The sequence below is a fragment of the Rhinoraja longicauda genome, chromosome 9, assembly GCF_053455715.1.
Source record: "Rhinoraja longicauda isolate Sanriku21f chromosome 9, sRhiLon1.1, whole genome shotgun sequence".
Classification (NCBI taxonomy): domain Eukaryota; kingdom Metazoa; phylum Chordata; class Chondrichthyes; order Rajiformes; family Arhynchobatidae; genus Rhinoraja; species Rhinoraja longicauda.
In genome coordinates, this window is record NC_135961.1 from 57,563,219 (window position 1) to 57,583,529 (window position 20,311).

Sequence of the window (20,311 nt, forward strand, 5' to 3'; positions counted from 1 at the left end):
GTGGGCTGGTAGATAAACTGCAGTGGGGATTTTGAAGAGACATTTCATAATTGATAAAGATATTCAACTAAGGAAACCATACTTTGCAGGGGGAATTATTCATTTGTGGCTAACTAAACTTCAGGGTGGAATCTCAAAGAAGATGCATCCAATATTGCACAGATGAATGACAGGAAGGAAGGATGGATGGGGGATGTTTAGAAATCAAGACTACAAACAATTATGCAGTGGCTAATCAGAAAAATAAAAACAATGAGTTAACGCAAGTACATGCATAAAAAGAGAATAGCTAAGGAAAGAGAGGTCCCAACCAGAAACGTCATCTATCTATGTCCTCCAGAGATGCTGCCTTAACTGCTAAGTTATTCCAGCATTTTGTGGAGTTTTTTTAGGCCAATTAGTATGATGTAAAATTGGGGGGGGGGGGAATACTAGGGTGGATAAAAGAGAACTAGTATAATAGAGTCATAGAGTGATACAATGTGGCAGCAGGCCCTTCGGCCCAACTTGCCAACATGTCCCAGCTACACTAGTTCCACCTGCCTGCGTTTGGTCCATATCCCTCCCCCCAAACCTGTCCAATCCATGTACCTGTCTAACTTTCTTAAACGTTGGGATAGTCCTAGCCTCAACTACTCCTCTGGCAGCTTGTTTCATACACCCACCACCCTTTGTGTGAAAACGTTACCCCTCAGATTCCTATTCATTCTTTTTCCCTTCACCTTGAATCTAAGTCCTCTGGTCCTCAATTCCCCTACTCTGGGCAAGAGACTTTGGGCATCTAGGTTGTGTACATGGATTGTTAAAAGGCATTAGGTAAGGAACCATATATAACGTTGCTCCATAAGATAACAACTCAGGTAATTGAGGAGAATAAATTAAAATGGGGTAGGTACAAAATGTGGGAGTAACTCAGCGGGTCATGCAGCATCTCTGGAGAAAAGGAATAGGTGACGTTTCAGGTCTGGACCCTTCAAGGGGGGGGGGGGGGGGGATGGGGGACTGAAAGCTAGACAAAGCCAGAACAAATCAGGCTAATTAAAACAAAACGTTGAGATGAAAGGGCAGCTTGCAGATTGCCACAAGGATTAGGGCCAGGACCACAGTCATTCACAAACTACATTAATGACTGAAGTGAAACAAGGGTCTGTATTGTAATCACATTTTCTGACAATGGGGAAGAAAGTTATGAGGAGAGGACAGTCTTCAGTGGGATATAGATGGGTTAAGCAAATGAGTAGAAATTTGGCAGCGAGTATAATGTGGGGAAAATGTAAGGTTTTCCACCTTGGTGGCAGGCTTAGAAAAACTATATTGTTTAAATGCAGAAAGACGATATCGAGTAACATGCTCCAGAGAGATTTGGGTGAAACGTAAAGTATGCAGATAGAGGAAGTAATTTGGAGGTTTAATGGATTGATAATATTTATTGCAAAGGGGATGAAACATAAAAGTAGAAAAGTCTTGACAGAATCAGTCAGATACAGTTTTGTCTCATTATTTAAGAAGAGTTGTGTTTGCATTGGAGACAGTTCAGAGAACATTTACTGGGTTAATTCCTGGGACGAAGAAGCTGTTTTAAGATTGAGCCCAAACTCATTAGAGTTTAAATGGATGGTCTTATTGATGCTTACAGGATTCCGAAGGGGCATTTCCTGGGAGGGTGTTACCCGTCAAATTGGTATCTAGTATTTGGGGGACATATACTAGATACCCTGCCCCTCCATTCACTGCATATCCATGTGGCTAGCGAAAAGACTCTTAAATGCCACTATCATATCTGCCTCCACCACCACCATGCTATTGCATTCCAGGCACCTACCACTCTGCATTAAAAATAAATGCCCCACAGATCTCCTTTAAACTTAAGTAAGGCTAGAGGTGTGGAGGGGTCATGATTGTTTAATCATTCAGAGTACAGGCCGACTTTATTAATGGAGCAAGGGAATTAGAACAGTAATGGAGAAGGAGCACTTGCCACCCCTTGAAGTAGAGTATTGAAGTTCATGTATAAATGTTGAGGGGAGTGGGCAGTGGAGTATTTCCATTGACCAACACAATGGGAATTATCACATCGTCTATGGGTTCTAATGTTTATTTTGGTTGATTGAGACAATTTTCAATTCTTAGTGAATCAATAAACTCCTTAATCCTTTGGGTAACACTGGCCACTGCAACACCTCCAAATACACTGACAAGATGAGCAAATCACATTGCTCTTCCCCATGTGTGACTACCCTTCACCTAGTAACTTTATCGGAAAGTGACCTTGTTTGATGAGAAAGATTGTTCTCGTTTCGGATTCTTTTTTAATATCATTAAAACAGCATGTGTTGGAATCTGGAGCAAAACCAGAAATGCTGGAAGAACACAGTCAGCAAGCACCATCTGTGCACTGAGCCATCAGTCGGCGTTTCAGGTTGCCCGACCTTTCCTCATTCCGTTGCTGCAACAGGTGACTAAATGCATCTCTCAGTGACCGAAGGAGTGCCCGGGCGTGAAACATTGACAGGTTTCTCTGCACAGATGCTGTGTTACTGCAGCGTTCTTACTCTTGTTTCTGTCAGTAGCTGGTTGTCCCCAAAGATAATAGAGTGGAGCAAGATGGACCACTCCGTCGAAATTGCCTATATTGAAGTGTAGTACGCAACGGAGCGGAATGTCTGACATTTGTAGGAAGCAAAACCCACTGTTCTTATGCCTCTCGCAGTGTAATCAGTGTTGTGGGGGAACAGTATGTGTGATGACACCATTAAAATGCAGAATATATCTCATCCATCAATTCATTTTTTTGTTATTTTTATTTTTTAATGTTTTCCCCCTGCTTAATTTCTCTGATTTTATTCTTTCTTACTGTTTCTGCCCATTTCCCTCCATCCTTGTATTGCTCTAACACACACTCTGCACCTATTTAACTTATTATATATAGAAAATATCTGTGTGAGAGGCAAGATAGAGGTAAATAGATCTCAAAGTTCCTTCTCATGGATCAGAAGCAACTGATTTATTTTAAAGGAACGCTCTATTTCTCTATTCAACTTATTTTTTACATGATGTACATGAACCATAAAGGCGATTCGACCTTTATGGTTTATGTTTATGCATATATATACATATACACACACACACCCGCGCGTGCGAGTATATATAGTTTCTTCGATTTGTACCAGCATCGGCAATTATTTTCTTACACTATAGTTTCTTTCTTGTGATTTCCTCTAATTATTTGTTTAGCAACCTTTTTCTTTCAATCTCTCTCTCTCTCTCTATATATATATATAATATACACATCATCAATCATGCACACACTTCTCAGCACATGGTCCTCCCTATCATGATCACTGTTCTCTCACAATTCATTAGGGCCTACCCATACACATTCGCAATCAGTGACATCAAACTTATTTCCAGAAATCCTAATATTGTGAATAAAATAATTATGAACACACGTCAAGATATTTTTTCATTCTATATTATTGTAATAAAATGTAATGCATACATACCTACACTGATACAGAAGTGCTAGCTTTAGACATAAATAATATACATTGCTACCATAGTTTAGTTTTCAATTTAACATATAATTGAGGGGGTCGGTGCAATATAGTGCACTTTTGTGAAAAATGAGTTACATGCATTACCACTACCCACTACCCTACAACCTGTAAAAATGTCATATTTAAATTCAACCGATAAGTTGGTCAAATAACATAGGCACCTTTTTGGGTTGTTTTTTTTACCCTTCAAAAAATAGTTATAAATGTCAACTGCCAACATATCCAAGAAGTTGAACAAAAATAATAGTTTGCAAACATTTTTATACACGAAGAAATCGCAGAGTTGTGAACACTGCACAGCCTGGCACACAGAGTCTGCTTCCTAAAATGGCGCTAAAATGTACCCATGACCTACTGCGGTGTTTAGGGTCGATCCGAGGCAATGATAGGAGAGCTAAACGGCGGGTTTTGCCTACTAAAATGGCGGAGATTACGCTCCTTTGCGTAAAGCGATTGGCGATTTCGACGGAGTGGTTTATCTTGCTCCTCTAGTATCTTTGATCCTCGGGCCGATTTTTAAGGTTATCTTGCTCCTCTATTATCTTTGGTTGTCCCTGCAGGCGGTCAGCTGTCGGCGGCGGAGCGGGCGGACAGGAGGGGCGATGCCACGGGTGTTCCGGCGCCGGGCGGGAGGGGGAGCTGCCTCGGGACTTCCACCGTCGGGCGGGAGGGGGCGCTGCCGGAGAGGGGCCCGGTGCCGGGCGGGAGGGGCACTGCCGGAGAGGCCGGGCGGGAGGGGGCGCTGTCGGAGAGGCCGGACGGGAGGGGGCGCTGCCGCGGGAGTTCCGGCGCCGGGCGGGAGGGGGCGCAGCCGCGGGTGTCCCGGCGCCGGGCGGGAGAGGGCGCTGCCGCGGGAGTTCCGGCGCTGGGCGGGAGGGGGCGCTGCCGTCGGAGGTCTGGCGCCGGGCACCGGCGTCGCTGTGAAGATGGCGGCGCCCAGGGAGGGAGAGGCCGGGCGGGCGGGAGGGGGCGCTGCCGCGGGAGTTCCGGCGCCGGGCGGGAGGGGGCGCTCCCGGAGAGGTGCTCGGTGCCGGGCGGGAGGGGGCGCTGCCGCGGGAGTTCCGGCGTCGGGCGGGAGGGGGCGCAGCCGCGGGTGTCCCGGCGCCGGGCGGGAGGGGGCGCTGCCGCGGGAGTTCCGGCGCCGGGCGGGAGGGGGCGCAGCCGTCGGAGGTCTGGCGCCGGGCACCTGCGTCGCTGTGAAGATGGCGGCGCCCAGGGAACCGCTGACATTGGCGGGCGGAGTGGAGTTACCGTGATTCCCCGGAGATTCCCCGGAGACCAGGGTGACGGGTAGTCATCCCGGGAAGAGAGGAAGGTGCGGATATTTACCTGCGGAGTGAAGAAGAGTGGAGGTATTAACCTGGGGAGAGGAGGGTGCGGGTATTTACCCGGGAAGTGAGGGTGATTGCGGGTATTTATCCCAGGTGAGAAAGAGGGTGTGTACTCCGAGAAGAGAGGAAGGTGCAAGTATTTACCCTGGATGTAAACGAGGGTGCAGGTATTTACCCTGGAGTGAGGGTTGGTGCGGGTATTTACCCTGGAGTGAATGTGGGTGCGGGTATTTACCCTGGAGTGAATGTGGGTGCGGGTATTTACCCGGTAGTGAGGGTTGGTGCAGGTATTTACCCTGGAGTGAATGTGGGTGCGGGTATTTACCCTGGAGTGAGGGTTGGTGCGGGTATTTACCCTGGAGTGAGGGTTGGTGCGGGTATTTACCCTGGAGTGAATGTGGGTGCGGGTATTTACCCTGGAGTGAGGGTTGGTGCCGGTATTTACCCGGTAGTGAGGGTTGGTGCGGGTATTTCTTCCCAGAGCAGCCCGGCAGATTGCGAGGATGAAGATGAAGGAGGTAGCGCGCTGGAACGTGGGTGTCTCCCTGGTCTACGCGGTCGGCATCTGGACCATGTTCGGTGCCTACGCCTACTTGCAGTTCAAGAGAAAGCGAGAGAAGGCAATGATCGAGAGCAGCACTGAGATCTCTACAGGTAAATGTAACTGGTCTGGAATACTTGCCCTCCTGTGTAACATGCTGTCACTGCAGAATAAACACCCTTCAACATTATGCCATCGGATATCAGTCCTCTTGGTAAAAGGTAGCATGGTACAATATTTAGACAGAAAGAGGTACATTTTAACCAATGCAATATGCTAGCTGGTGCCAGGTAACTCCTTTGTCCACATTTGCAAAGCACATTTACCCAAGAACAACACATGAAAAATCTTTCTTCCCATCTCTTGCCATCATCCTTCCCTGTCCATTCTAAATCTGCCCAGTGAAAACATCGCCAAATGTGATACAGCGTGAATATAGAGAACAAACAACCTTTGATCAATGTCACCCCATTAAACTAAAAACTGTTTACCCCTCCCATCCTAAACACGTGCAAGTTGACAGAAGGCTGTGGAGGCCAAGTCAATGGATATTTTGAAGGCAGAGATAGATAGATTCTTGATTAGTACAGGTGTCAGGGGTTATGGGGAGAAGGCAGGAGAATGGGGTTCGGAGGAAGAGATCAGCCATGATTGAATGGCAGAGGAGACTTGAAGGGCTGAATGGCCTAATTCTGCTCTATCACATGAATTAATTGGCCACTCTATGTTGCCAAAATGCAATTGAAGAAGTTGGGGGAGGATGATGGTAATGCTTTCCTTTTATTTAGTTTTAGGGACACAGCATGGAAATAGGCCCTTCGGCTCACCGAGTCTGTGGTGACCAGCGATCACCCAGTACACTAGCACTATCCTACATACTAGGAACAAATTTATAGAAGCTAATTAGCCTACAACATGCACATCTTTGGAATGTGGCAGGAAACCAGATCACCCGGTGAAAACCCACGCAGTCACAGGGAGATCGTACAAACTCCGCACAGACAGAACCCATAGTCACGATTGAACCCAGATCTCTGGCGCTGTCAGGCAGCAACTCTACCGCTGCGCCACTGTTGCATCCCCAATGTGGGTAGAATAAACTGGGATTAGAACGTGGTTAGTATAAATGGATTCAGTGGGCTGAAGGGCCTGTTTCCATGCTGTATGACACCACAAAGCCTATGAAAAAAGATGGGTCATTCAAGACAGAAGAAGATATTTCTTCACCCAAAGGAGAGTGGATCTTTGGAATCCAGCACTCAGGAGGGTTATGGAGGCCGATTTGCTAAGTGTAATGAAGACATGGACATTAAGAGAATCAAGAGACACAGGATTACTGTAGGGAAATGGTGTTGTAATGTATGGTCAGCCATGTCCTTATTGAAGCATGCAGGGCTGAATGGCCCACTCCTGCTTATGTCTCTTATGTTCTGGGACCTGGTGGGGGAGGGGGACGTGGGTGTCGAGAACAAAGCGGGACCTGGCGGGGTGGGGGCTATTGTCACGTGCGGCGGCAGGCAGTAGATAGGGTTGTTCGATTAACTTTTGTAACATTGTGTCACCAAAATGTGGCGACACAGGCCTAGGTGAGGCCTGCTAGATGATGTTACTGGGTTGTATGCATTCACTCTACCTACATTTGACACTAACGTATTGAATTGTTGAATTGAATGTCTTCCTCCACAAAGGGCATTGTATAAATTGACTTTTTTCACCAATGTTTTGGACCTTTACTTGTTGTGTATTCAAATTTTATCGCTTAGGAACAACCCCAACAAACCAGTATTCTGGGGCTAAATGTTTTGGCATCTCGGCTGCACCAAATTAAACTGTTGATTTGTTTTTCGAAGTGTCTTCCGAAGCCACTCTGCCGCAGGAACACGAAATGAGTGATGAGCCACAAAAGAAAACGAAGAGACGCTTCATGGAGGAAAATGTTGTGGTCAAGGAAGGTTTCATCCCCTTTTCATCCAGAATCTACAACTATGCAAAGTCTTTCTACGATGGCTCATCTGATAATTCAACAGAGAAAGGGAATTCAGAAAAATGACTGGTTCCAGCAGCAGTGCTGAAGGTTTACGCTCTGCCCTTGCACTGAGGACTTTTCAAAGCAAGTGCCCTCAATCTGTAAAAATTGCCTTGCATTGTGCAAACTTCAACAGACTGCTTGATATCTCTAACAGGCAAAACTCTGTAACAGTTACTGTACAGTAATAGCCCCAACAGTTGGGGCGGCACAGCGGTAAAGTTGCTGCCTTACAGCGCCAGAGACCCACGTTCGATTCTGACGATGGGTGCTGTCTGTGCGGAGTTTGTATGTTCTCCCCGTGACTGTGTGGTTGTTCTCCAGGTGCGCCGGTTTCCTCCCACTCTCCAAAGCTTCACATGTTTGGCTTCGGTAAAAATGTAAATTGTCCCTAGTGTGTCGGATAGTGCTAGTGTACGGGGATCATTGGTTGGCACGGACTCTGTGGGCCATTTCAGTGCTGTATCTCTTAAACTAAACTAAGTTAATCTTGGTGATACTGTATGGAGATTGCCTATTTTTGGTGAATAGCGTCCATTGGTTCGACACAGTGGTCACAGACTTCTTCTGGGCAGGGACTTCGGGAGAACGCAGGTATTTACAGACTGTCGGCGAGATTATGCCACAAAGAGTCCACCGTGAACGTTTATCCGCCATATTGTCACGCATAGACAATCAATCTACAGACCACCATTTTGTAAATGCAAGGCCATTTTCCTCCATTTGTTCCTTTCTCCGAAGACCTTGGTGATCTATCAGGGTTCTACTCTGTTGCTTTGAAATTAGCCACTTGGAGCAGCTGAGGTGATTGACCGTTGCTCTCTGTCAAGAAGGGTAACGCATTTTTAAAGCACGATTAAAATCCAACCCAGATGGGAGTACTTCAAATAGAACATTACTGCGTCTGGGTCCAATGTATTCTTTTCACAACAATACACAACCACAACAGTACATTTTCACGATGCACACTCCTGCTTTTTGTTACAAAGGTCAATTGATGAAAAAAATTTAAATTCATCAGCCACCATTACAACATTCATGTGGGATTTGAAAGAATGGTATACACAGTTACAATCTGCCCAGCACAATTGTTAAGTGCCTGTTGATTTGATTTTCAGTTCATTAAATTTGGACATTGTCAAATTAACTGTTTTACATTGGTTTAAACATTAGAAATTGATTCACAATGCACACGTACGTAGAATTTTCTTTTGTGAAATGCCATTAAAGATCGTTCAGAATTTTATGCATTTTATTTGAAGTTATGCAATAGTTCAGTTCCAGTTTTTCAGTTCAGTTCAGTTTAGTTTATTGTCACGTGCACCGAGGTTCAGTGAAAAGCTTTTGCTATCCAGTCAGCGGAAAGGCAATACATGATTGCAATTGGGCCATTTACAGTGTATAGATACATGATAAGGGAATAAAGTTTAGTGCAAGGCAAAGCAGCAAAGTCTGATCAAGGATAGTCTCCTGGACCCTCTCCAGAGCCAGCACATCTTTCCTCAGATATGGGCCCCAAAACGGCTCATAATACTTCAAATGCAGCCTGACCAGTGCTTTAGTCCTCTTGAAATAAATGCTAGCATTGTGTTTGCCTTAATGCCAATTCAACTTGCAAATACATTTTTGGGGAATCCTGCACTACCAAATCCCTTGGCACCTTCGATTTCTGGCTTAAACTGTACTCAGGCCACCCCCTGCCAATGGTTCAGAGGTAATTTACTGTCACATGTAAATGGCGGCACGGTAGCGCAGCGGTAGAGTTGCTGCTTTACAGCGAATGCAGCGCCGGAGACTCAGTTTCGATCCTGACTACGGGTGCTGCACTGTAAGGAGTTTGTACATTCTCCCCGTGACCTGCGTGGGTTTTCTCCGAGATTTTCGGTTTCCTTCCACACTCCAAAGACATACAGGTATGTAGGTTAATTGGCTGGGTAAATGTAAAAATTGTCCCTAGTGGGTGTAGGATAGTGTTAATGTACGGGGATCACTGGGCGGCACGGACTTGGTGGGCCGAGAAGGCCTGTTTCCGGCTGTATATATATGATATGATATGATATGTACCTGTGACAATAAATACAGTGAATACTGTGAAATTCTTTGTTTTGCTTATAAAATTCTACTATACATAAGCACAATCATAAACGCAGACAAAATTGCAACTTCAAGTGTACGAACAGGAGACTTCACCGAGGCAGTACACAAAGAGTCACCATGTTTCCAGCACTAGTTTACTCCCTTCAAGTTTCAGGTTCTTAAAACAGTCTTATCTTGACCAAAAAGGCAACGGCATTGGGCCGGAGTTGCCCGGCCAGGGTTCGACCTGCCGATGCTGCTAATATCCTCCATTGTCACTCCACCACTGTGGGCTGGCCCGGTCCAATCCACGGGTCTTTGTGTAGCATTTGTGTCATCAGATATAGACTGAGTCACTGTCCACTCCCGTATAATAGTGTTAGACCGAACTGTAGGTGCTAGTTTACACTGACGGTAGACACAAAATGCTGGAGTAACTCTGCGGGTCAGGCAGCATCTCTAGAGTAAAGGAATAGGTGACGATTCGGGTGGAGACCCTTCTTCAGACTGAGATTCAGGGGAGAGGGAACATCGAATTCTCCAATTTTAGGTAACCTCTAACTGGCACCCTCTGCCCCTTTCTACATCACACCTCTCTTTCTACCCCACATGCCTCTCCCTTTCTCCCTCCCTCCCTCCCTTCTGCCCAACCTGGACTCCCACCTATTTCTGCCTACAAACCCCACCCCCCCTTTCTCCAATACATTTCTCCCTCTGGCTTCACAATCTGTTACTCTTCAAACCTGTTTCACACCTTCTACTCTTATCACTGGCCTTTGTCCCAACCATCAGCCTAACAAACTCCCCCCCCTCGTCTCGCCTATGTCCACCTACAACGCCCTGTCCTGCCTCTCCCTCCAACTTTCATCTCTCCGCACCCCACTACAATCAGTCTGAAGAAGGGCCTTTCCAGAGATGCTTCCTGACCCGCTGAGTTACTCCAGCAGATGGATACAAAAAACTGGAATAACTCAAGTGGGTCAGGCAGCATCTCTGGAGAAAAGGAATAGGTGACGTTACGAGTCGGGACTCTTCTTCAGGCCTGCAATACTCTGCAACAACGCCGACATTATCATCAAACCCACCGACAAGGGAAAGAAAATAATTCTGGATTCCTCCTGAGGTACTCCAGCACGCTGCGTCCTTACACACAATGTAAGTATTGGTTTGGGTAGGAAGGAACTACAGATGCTGGTTTAAACCGAAGATTCAGACACAAAAAGCTGGAGTAACTCAGCAGGTCAGCCAGCATCTCTGGTGAAAAGGATTAGATGATGTTTCGGGTCAAGACCTGTCTTCAGACTGAGAGACAGGGGAAAGGGAAACAAGAGATATAGACGGTGATATAGAGCAAGTGAATGAAAGATATGCAATAAAGTAACGATGATGAAGGGAACACAACGTTGTTGGCGTGTAGGAAGGAACTGCAGATGCTGGTTTACACCGAAGAGAGACACAAAATGCTGGAGTAACTCAGCGGGACAGGCAGCATCTCTGGAGAGAGGGAATCATTTTGTGTCCCTTTACAGCATTGTTAGCTGTGGTTTGATGGCACTAGTATAAACAATGACACCCCATGCATCTAAAGAAAAAAATATATACACTGATTGTATATTGCATTTTCTCTCCATATATTTTGATGGATAAAGTCTATGTATAAAGAGAATGGAAATGCAAACTCAGAGAGGCTGGGGAGAGCCCTCTTTCTTTGTGTGTGAGTGTGTGTGTGATTGTGTGTGTCAAATATATACACTGATTGTATATTGCATTTTCTCTCCATATATTTTGATGGATAAAGTCTATGTAGAAAGAGAATGGAAATGCAAACACCAGAGGCTGGGGAGAGCCCTCTTTCTTTGTGTGTGTGTGAATGTGTGAGAGTGTGTGTGTGTGTGTGAGAGTGTGTGTGCGTGTGTGTGTGAGTGTGTGTGAGAGCGTGTGTGAGAGAGTGTGAGTGAGTGTGTGTGAGTGAGTGTGTGTGTGTGTGTGAGAGATTGTGTGCGTGAGTGTATGTGTGAGAGTGTGTTTGTGTGTGTGAGTGTGTGAGTGAGAATGTGTGTGTCAGTGTGTGTGTATGTGAGAGTCAGTGTATGAGATTGTGTGTGAGAGTGTGTGTGTGAGAGTGTGTTTGTGTGTGAGAGATTGTGTGTGAGTGTGTGTGTGATTGTGTGTGAGCGTGTGTGTGTGTGAGAGTGTGTGTGTGTGTGAGTGAGAATGTGTGTGTCAGTGTGTGTGTATGTGAGAGTCAGTGTATGAGATTGTGTGTGAGAGTGTGTGTGTGAGAGTGTGTTTGTGTGTGAGAGATTGTGTGTGAGTGTGTGTGTGATTGTGTGTGAGAGTGTGTGTGTGAGAGTGTGTTTGTGTGTGTGAGTGTGTGAGTGAGAATGTGTGTGTCAGTGTGTGTGTATGTGAGAGTCAGTGTATGAGATTGTGTGTGAGAGTGTGTTTGTGTGTGAGAGATTGTGTGTGAGTGTGTGTGTGATTGTGTGTGAGAGTGTGTGTGTGAGAGTGTGTTTGTGTGTGTGAGTGTGTGAGTGAGAATGTGTGTGTCAGTGTGTGTGTATGTGAGAGTCAGTGTATGAGATTGTGTGTGAGAGTGTGTTTGTGTGTGAGAGATTGTGTGTGAGTGTGTGTGTGATTGTGTGTGAGTGTGTGTGTGATTGTGTGTGAGCGTGTGTGTGTGTGAGCGTGTGTGAATGTGTGTGTGAAGACAGACTCCGTTTGCATTACAACTCCAGTCCAGCAGGGGAAACATTGCGTCGATGTTTCTCCACCCACCCATCCCATCCCATCCCTCCCACCATCTCTGTCTAGTTGGAGACTGCGACTGTAGGCAGGAGAAGCTCCCGGGTACAACAGACACACACACACACAAACCACACACGTCCAGTCGGCTGCTTGCACCATGAAGGCCATTATCCAGAGGGTTGCAAAGGCCAGTGTGACAGGTGAGTCTGACTGGGCCCTCCCTCTGTGGGCTGCTGCTGCTGCTGCTGCTGCTGCTGCTGTTGTTGTTGTTGTTGTTCCTGCTCCTGCTCGCTTTAGCCTCCACCGTCTGTGTCTGGCCCACACTTTGCCTTTGCAGCTAGCTGAACGGTTGGAGGATGTCTTTGTGGCTTCTCACCAGCCCAGCCCTGCCCTGCCCTGCCCTGGTCCCCACCACCCCCAGGGCCCAGCTGTATGTGTGTTGCAGCCTGCCAGCCCTCCAGACAATAGACAACAGGTGCAGGAGGAGGAGGAGTAGGCCCTTTGAGCCAGCACCGCCATTCAATGTGATCATGGCTGATCATTCTCAATCAGTACCCCGTTCCTGCCTTCTCCCCATAGACTCCCATCCTTAAGAGCTCTATCCAGCTCTCTCTTGAATGCATTCAGAGAATTGGCCTCCACTGCCTTCTGAGGCAGAGAATCCCACAGATTCTCTCCCATTCAATGTTCTCTCCTGAGATGCTGCCTGACCTGCTGAGTTACTCCAGCATTTTGTGAAATAAATACCACAGATTCACAACTCTCTGATTGAAAAAGTTTTTCCTCGTCTCCGTTCTAAATGGCCTACCCCTTATTCTTAAACTGTGGCCCCTGGTTCTGGACTCCCCCAACATTGGGAACATGTTTCCTCCCTCTATTTCGTGTCCAACCCCTTAATAATCTTATACGTTTCGATAAGATCCCCTCTCATCCTTCTAAATTCCAGTGAATACAAGCCTAGCCGCTCCAGTCTTTCAACATATGACCGTCCCGCCATTCCGGGAATTAACCTAGTAAACCTACGCTGCATGCCCTCAATAGCAAGAATATCCCTCCTCAAATTTGGAGACCAAAACTGCACACAGTACTCCAGGTGCAGTCTCACTAGGGCCCTGTACAACTGCAGAAGGACCTCTTTGCTCCTATACTCAACTCCTCTTGTTATGTAGGCCAACATTCCATTGGCTTTCTTCACTTCTCCTTGCAACCTCCAGCCCAAAGCACATTAATTCCCAGCACTGGGAAAGGGGGGGGGGAGCAGAGAAACAACAAAAAATAAAATAAACAAGAGGCAACAATGACAGCAAGAGGCGTGACATTTAGAAACGTAAATAATAGATGCAGGAATAAGCAGGCCATTCGGCCCTTCGAGCCAGCAGGGCCAAAAATAAAATAAATGAGGCAACAATGACAGCAAGAGGCGTGACATTTAGAAACGTAAATAATAGATGCAGGAATAAGTAGGCCATTCGGCCCTTCGAGCCAGCACCATTCCAATATGATCATGGCTGATCATCCTAAATCTGTATTCATTTCACAAAATGCTGGAGTAACTCAGCAGGTCAGGCAGCATCTCAGGAGAGAAGGAATACCTAAATCTGACTGTACCTCGTTCCAGCCTTCTCCCCACATCCCTTGACGTTTGCATTACTGTAATGGGTAAGGTTGGATGCCTGCAATCTCCCTGTTAAGCTGGGGACAGTCTATGAACCTGGTTGGTGGTTGTTCACAGACAGGAGGGGAGTTTGCACTGTTCCAAATCTATGCCACAAGGGGTTGTACAGACGCTTTGTCCCTGAACCCACCACCACCACCACTTCATCTTGGTGTGACCTACCCGTCAAGGCAGTCTGTTGTGTAAGTAAGTAGACGACAGGGGACCACATTGCCCTGCTGTTTGTTGTTGAGCTCCCAGTGGAAACAGGAACACCCCCTGCCTGAGTGTGAACATTGTTCGCAGAGGTAGGCACGAAAATGCTGGAGTTACTCAGTTAGAGGGTCAGGCAGGCAGCACCCCTGGAGAAAAGGAATAGGTGACGTTTTCGGGTCGAAGTCTTATCTTTAGTTTCCCCCTCCCCTGACTCTGAGGTAACTAACTAACAGCCCCACCTCCCCTTTCTACACAGTCCCTCCCTTTCTCCCCTCCCTTTCTCCCCTCCCTGTGCCCCAACTGGACTCCCACCTACTACCCTTCTTCAATGCTGCAGCATTTTGTGTCTATCCTCGGTGCAAACCAGCATCTGCGGTTCCTTTCTACATATTGTTTACATATGTGTGTTGGCGATGGGTCATATCGATCACCTGCACATCCATGCTATTCCCACTTCCGCATCCAACACTGGGGGCAATTTACAGAAGCCAATTAACTGACAATCCTGCACGTCTTTGGGATATGGGAGGAGCCCGGAGGAAACCCACGCGGTCACGGCGAGAGCGGGCAAACTCTGTACAGTCAGCGCCCATGTTATGGATTGAACCCGGGTCTCTGGCACTGTGAGGCAGCAGCTCTGTGCCTTCTATCTACGTCCTTGTCCAAATGTCTTTGAGATGCTTTTATTGTACCCACCTTAACCACTTTCTCTGGCAGCTCGTTCCATCTAGGCACCGCCCTCTGTGTAAAAAAAGTTTCTCCCTCAGGTATCTTTGAATTCTCTCCTGTCTCATCTTAAAGCTATGCCTTCTAGTTCTAGTTCATCTGCCTTGGGGAAAGGATTGTGTGCACTCACCTTTTCTAGGCCCCTCGTATTTCCACACAGTTCTATAAGGGCACCCCTCAGTCTCCGAGGCTGCTAAAGTCCCAGCCTTCCCAACTTCTCCCTGCAACTCCGGCCCAGGAGTCCTGTCAAAATTCTCGCAAACCTTGTTTGCGCTCTTTCTAGCTTAATGACAACTTTCCTGCAGAAGGGAAACCGTACACGAGTACAAAACCGCACTTCAAGTGCAGCCTCGTCAACGTCCATCGCAACTGCAACATCACGCCCCAACTCCTATACTCTGGGTCCTGTCCGAAGAAGGCCATCGTGCCAAACGCCGCCTTCAACACGAAGATAGACGCAAAATGCTGGAGTAACTCAGCGGGACAGGCAGCATCTCTGGAGAGAAGGAATGGCTGATGTTTCGGGTCGAGAACCTTCTTCAATACTCTGATTACTTACAATGTTGCTTTTGGGGAGCTATATGCTTGTACTCCAAAGTCCCTCTGTTCGGCAACACCCACCAGGGCCCTACAGTTCACTGTCCTATCATTTAGTTTAGTTTAGATATACAGCGTGGAAACAGTCCCTTTGGCCCACTGAGTCCGTGCCAACCAGCGATCCCCATACACTAGCACTATCCTACGCACTAGGGACAATTATCAATCTCTTACCGAAGCCAATTAACCTACAAACCTGTACGTCTGTGGAATGTCGGTGGAAACGGCACCACCCAGGGAAAACCCACGCGGTCACGGGGAGAGCGTACAAACTCCGTACAGACAGCACCCGTAGTCGGGATCGAACCTGGGTCTCTGGTGCTGCAAGCGCTGTAAGGCAGCAACTCTACCGCTGCGCCACCGTGCCGCCCTTATAAATAAATAGTTATAAAATAAACTGTGTGGGGATATGAGGAAGAACTGTTTCACCCAGAGGGTGGTTGCAATCTGGAACTCTTTGCCTGAGGGACTGAGGGAGACAGATATTTTCACAGCACATAAGAAGCACTTGGATGAGCAACTTGAAAAACCAAGGCCAAGTGCCGACACTGATCATATGCTGCTCAGCGGGATTAATGCCAACGAGGAACTGATGGTAGGCATAAACATAGTGGGCCGAAGGGCCTGTTTCTGTGCTGGATGTCTCTGTGACTCGACCTCTCTGTAACCCCCATGAATATCAGATAATGTCGAGATTATTTTTTTATTGGTGCGAATTGAGAGAATGAAAGCATTATGTTGTATTTTGTTACTGGTGTTGATTTATTATTGTCATGTGTACTGGGATATAGTGAACAACTTTGTCAGTATGCGATCCAGTCAAATCAAATCATACGGTATGACAAAGAGAAAAATACCAGAGTGCAGAATATAGGATTGCAGCGTCAGAGTGATGCGGGTAATAGAGAAAGTGCAGGTAAAGAAAAGTGCAAAGGGTGCTATGAGGTAGGTTGGGAGATAATAGATGGAGCTCTTAATGATAGCAGAGTCAAGGGATATGTGGAGAAGGTAGGAACAGGGTATTGATTGTGGATGATCAGCCATGATCACGGTGAATGGCGGTGCTGGCTCGAAGGGCCGAATGGCCTACTCCTGCACCTATTGTCTGTTGTGTCTATTGTCTACGTCAACCCGTACACTAGTTCTACCCTATACACTCGGGGCAATTTACAAAAGCCAATTAACCTACAAACCTACACGTCTTTGGAATGTGGGTGGAAACTGGAGCACCTGGAGAAAACTCACGCGGTCACAGGTAGAGTGTACAAACTCCGTAAAGAAAGGGCTGGAGTCAGGATTGAACCCGGGTCTCTGGCGCTGTAAGGCAGTAACTCTACCGCTGCGCCACCGTGCCGCCATTATGGCTTGGATAGAGATGGAAATGAAGGAAGCACGATGGTAATGGAGATTCCATAGGGATTAGGCCATTCGCCACTATTGGGATAGCCATATGAGGAGAGAGAGTGAGTAATTTGGCGTGAGTGATTGAAGATACCTTGGTGTGAAGGGGAAGGAATCGTTAATACATTAGGGCAATAAAACACATTGTACTTAGAGAATAAAAGAAAAGTGTGTAGGAACCTTGTGTAGGTGAGTTATTCCGATGGTGATTTAGGTGAATCAGGAGCGGAGGTGTAAATTCTCTCACAGTTTGAATAACAGTTAAATTTGGCTTTATTAATGATATTCTCCTTCTTTGCAACCAGCAAACCCATTCTACTGTTATAGAGCAAGGCCGCGATGCATTTAAGCTATGCCCATGTTGATTTACACTCTGATAACTACACTCCGAAAAGACCCTATCTATGTCCCTCGTAGCTCGATGGACCTTTGTAAGATCACCCCTCAGCCTCCCCATATTCCAGCGAGAACAAACCTTTGGAGTGTGGGAGGAAACGGGAGCACCCGGAGAAAACCCAAGCGGTCACAGGAAGAACGTACAAATTCCGTACAGACAGCACCCGTCGTCAGGATCGAACCCGGGTCTCTGGCACTGCGAGGCAGCAACTCTACCGCTGCGCCACCGTGCTGCCCTGATTCCGTAAAAAATCCCCGCTTCATTTACCTGCCCAAAGGTGGATTCACATCAGCCCAGACCTCGGGTGTAATTTAAGAATTAGAACTAATAGGCAGACCAAGCCCACATGTTACTAGAAATAGGGTCTACTGTCCAAAATGAAAAGGGGCAGCCATTTCAGGACAGAGATGAAAAATTACTTGAACCAGACAGCAACAAATCTTTGGGTTTCTCAGCGTAAGGGAGGCTTATTTGCCAAGTGCATTTTAAGCTAAGATCAATACTAAAGCAATCAAGCGCTCTTGGCTCAGTGCAGGAAAGTGGCATTGAGATAACTGATTAGTTATGATCTTATTGGATTGATCGTTTGAAAGATACAGCAAGGAAACAAGCCCTTCGGCCCACCGAGTTCACGCTGACCATCGATCACACGTCCACGCTAGTTCTGTGTGATCCCACTTTCGTATTCGCTCCTTGCACACTGGGGACAATTTACAGAGGCCAGTTAACCTACAAACCTGCACATCCTTGAATGAGGGACGAAGCTGGAACACACGGAGAAATAGACAATAGACAATAGGTGCAGGAGGAGGCCATTCGGCCCTACGAGCCAGCACCGCCATTCAATGTGATCATGGCTGATCATTCTCAATCAGTACCCCGTTCCTGCCTTCTCCCCATACCCCCTGACTCCGCTATCCTTAAGAGCTCTATCTAGCTCTCTCTTGAATGCATTCAGAGAATTGGCCTCCACTGCCTTCTGAGGTAGAGAATTCCACAGATTCACAACTCTCTGACTGAAAAAGTTTTTCCTCATCTCCGTTCTAAATGGCCTGCCCCTTATTCTTAAACTGTGGCCCCTGGTTCTGGACTCCCCCAACATTGGGAACATGTTTCCTGCCTCTAACGTGTCCAACCCCTTAATAATCTTATGTTTCGATAAGATCCCCTCTCATCCCTCTAAATTCCAGTGTATACAAGCCTAGTCGCTCCAGTATTTCAACATACGACAGTCCCGCCATTCCGGGAATTAACCTAGTAAACCTACGCTGCACGCCCTCAATAGCAAGAATATCCTTCCTCAAATTTGGAGACCAAAACTGGAGTACACAGTACTCCAGGTGCGGTCTCACTAGGGCCCTGTACAACTGCAGAAGGACCTCTTTGCTCCTATACTCAACTCCTCTTGTTATGAAGGCTAACATCCCATTGGCTTTCTTCACTGCCTGCTGTACCTGCATGCTTCCTTTCAGTGACTGATGCACTAGGACACCCAGATCTCGTTGTACGTCCCCTTTTCCTAACTTGACACCATTCAGATAATAATCTGCCTTCCTATTCTTACCACCAAAGTGGATAACCTCACACTTATCCACATTAAACTGCATCTGCCATGCATCCGCCCACTCACACAACCTGTCCAAGTCACCCTGCAACCTCATAGCATCTTCCTCACAGTTCACACTACCACCCAGCTTTGTATCATTTGCAAATTTGCTAATGGTACTTTTAATCCCTTCATCCAAGTCATTAATGTATATTGTAAATAGCTGCGTTCCCAGCACCGAGCCTTGCGGTACCCCACTAGTCACTGCCTACCATTCTGAAAGGGACCCATTTATCCCCACTCTTTGCTTTCTGTCTGTCAACCAATTTTCTATCCATGTCAGTACCCTACCTCCAATACCATGTGCTCTAATTTTGCCCACCAATCTCCTATGTGGGACCTTGTCGAAGGCTTTCTGAAAGTCGAGGTACACCAAGTCAAGTCAAGGTTATTTGTCACATACACATACACGATGTGCAGTGAAATGAAAGTGGCAATGCCTGCGGATTGTGCACAAAAAAGAATTACAGTTTCAGCATATAAATAAAGTTAACAAGTTACTATAGTGTAGACAAAAAATGTAGTCTCTGGAGTTATAAAAGTTGACAGTCCTGATGGCCTGTGGGAAGAAACTCTGTCTCATCCTCTCCGTTTTCACAGCGTGACAGCGGAGGCGTTTGCCTGATCGTAGCATCTGGAACAGTCCGTTACTGGGGTGGCAGGGGTCCCCCATAATCTTGCTTGCTCTGGATCTGCACCTCCTGATGTATAGGTCCTGCAGGGGGATGAGTGTAGTTCCCATGGTGCGTTCTGCCGAACGCACTACTCTCTGCAGGGCCATCCTGACCTGGGCAGAGCTGTTCCCAAACCAGACTGTAATGTTGCCGGACAGGATGCTCTCTACAGCCCCAGAGTAGAAGCAATGAAGGATCCTCAGCGACACTCTGAATTTCCTCAGCTGTCTAAGGTGGTAAAGGCGCTGCTTTGCCTTACCCACCAGTGCGACAATGTGCGTTGCCCATGTCAGATCCTCTGTGATGCGGACTCCCAAGTATTTAAAATTGCTCACCCTATCCACAGTAGACCCATTTATCTCCAGTGGCGTGTACGTCCTTGGATGTTTAGCCCTTCTGAAGTCCACAATCAGCTCCTTCGTTTTAGTGACATTCAAGAGGAGGCTATTGTCGTGACACCAGAGTGCCAGATCAGCCACCTCCTCCCGGTAGGCCTTCTCATCGTTGTTGGAGATCCGGCCCACCACCACAGTGTCATCAGCAAACTTGATGATGGAGTTTGAGCTGAACCTGGCCCCACAGTCATGTGTGTACAGGGAGTACAGTAGGGGGCTAAGGACGCAACCCTGGGGGGATCCTATGTTCAGGGTGAGGGAGCTAGATGTGTGTTCCCCCATCCTGACCACTTGGGGCCTGGCAGTGAGAAAGTCCAGGACCCAGTCACACAGAGGGGTGCTAAGCCCCAGTTCCAGCAGCTTCTC

At 47.0% G+C, this 20,311-nt stretch overlaps 2 protein-coding genes across 4 annotated transcripts in view; both read left to right on the forward strand.

Annotated features, from left to right (window-relative positions):
- Window positions 1-3,981: 3,981 nt before the first annotated feature.
- LOC144597022 (uncharacterized) lies at window positions 3,982-9,521 on the forward strand. Of its 3 annotated transcripts, none has more exons than XM_078405926.1 (3): window positions 3,982-4,078; window positions 5,370-5,542; window positions 7,280-9,521. In XM_078405926.1, exons 2-3 carry the CDS (start codon window positions 5,392-5,394, stop codon window positions 7,477-7,479), a joined length of 351 nt encoding a protein of 116 aa, XP_078262052.1. In that variant the 5' UTR covers window positions 3,982-4,078; window positions 5,370-5,391; the 3' UTR covers window positions 7,480-9,521. The 3 variants fall into 3 exon arrangements, with proteins under 3 accessions (XP_078262052.1, XP_078262051.1, XP_078262053.1); XM_078405925.1 differs by lacking the exon at window positions 3,982-4,078 and adding an exon at window positions 4,706-4,909; XM_078405927.1 differs by lacking the exon at window positions 3,982-4,078 and adding an exon at window positions 4,706-4,872.
- Window positions 9,522-12,318: 2,797 nt separating this feature from the next.
- dtd1 (D-aminoacyl-tRNA deacylase 1) overlaps window positions 12,319-20,311 on the forward strand; it is a 102,547-nt gene continuing 94,554 nt past the window's right edge. Inside the window, exon 1 of the mRNA XM_078405583.1 lies at window positions 12,319-12,479. Within this exon, the coding sequence (XP_078261709.1) occupies window positions 12,437-12,479 (43 nt within the window). The 5' untranslated portion in view covers window positions 12,319-12,436. The remainder of the gene's footprint in view (window positions 12,480-20,311) is intronic.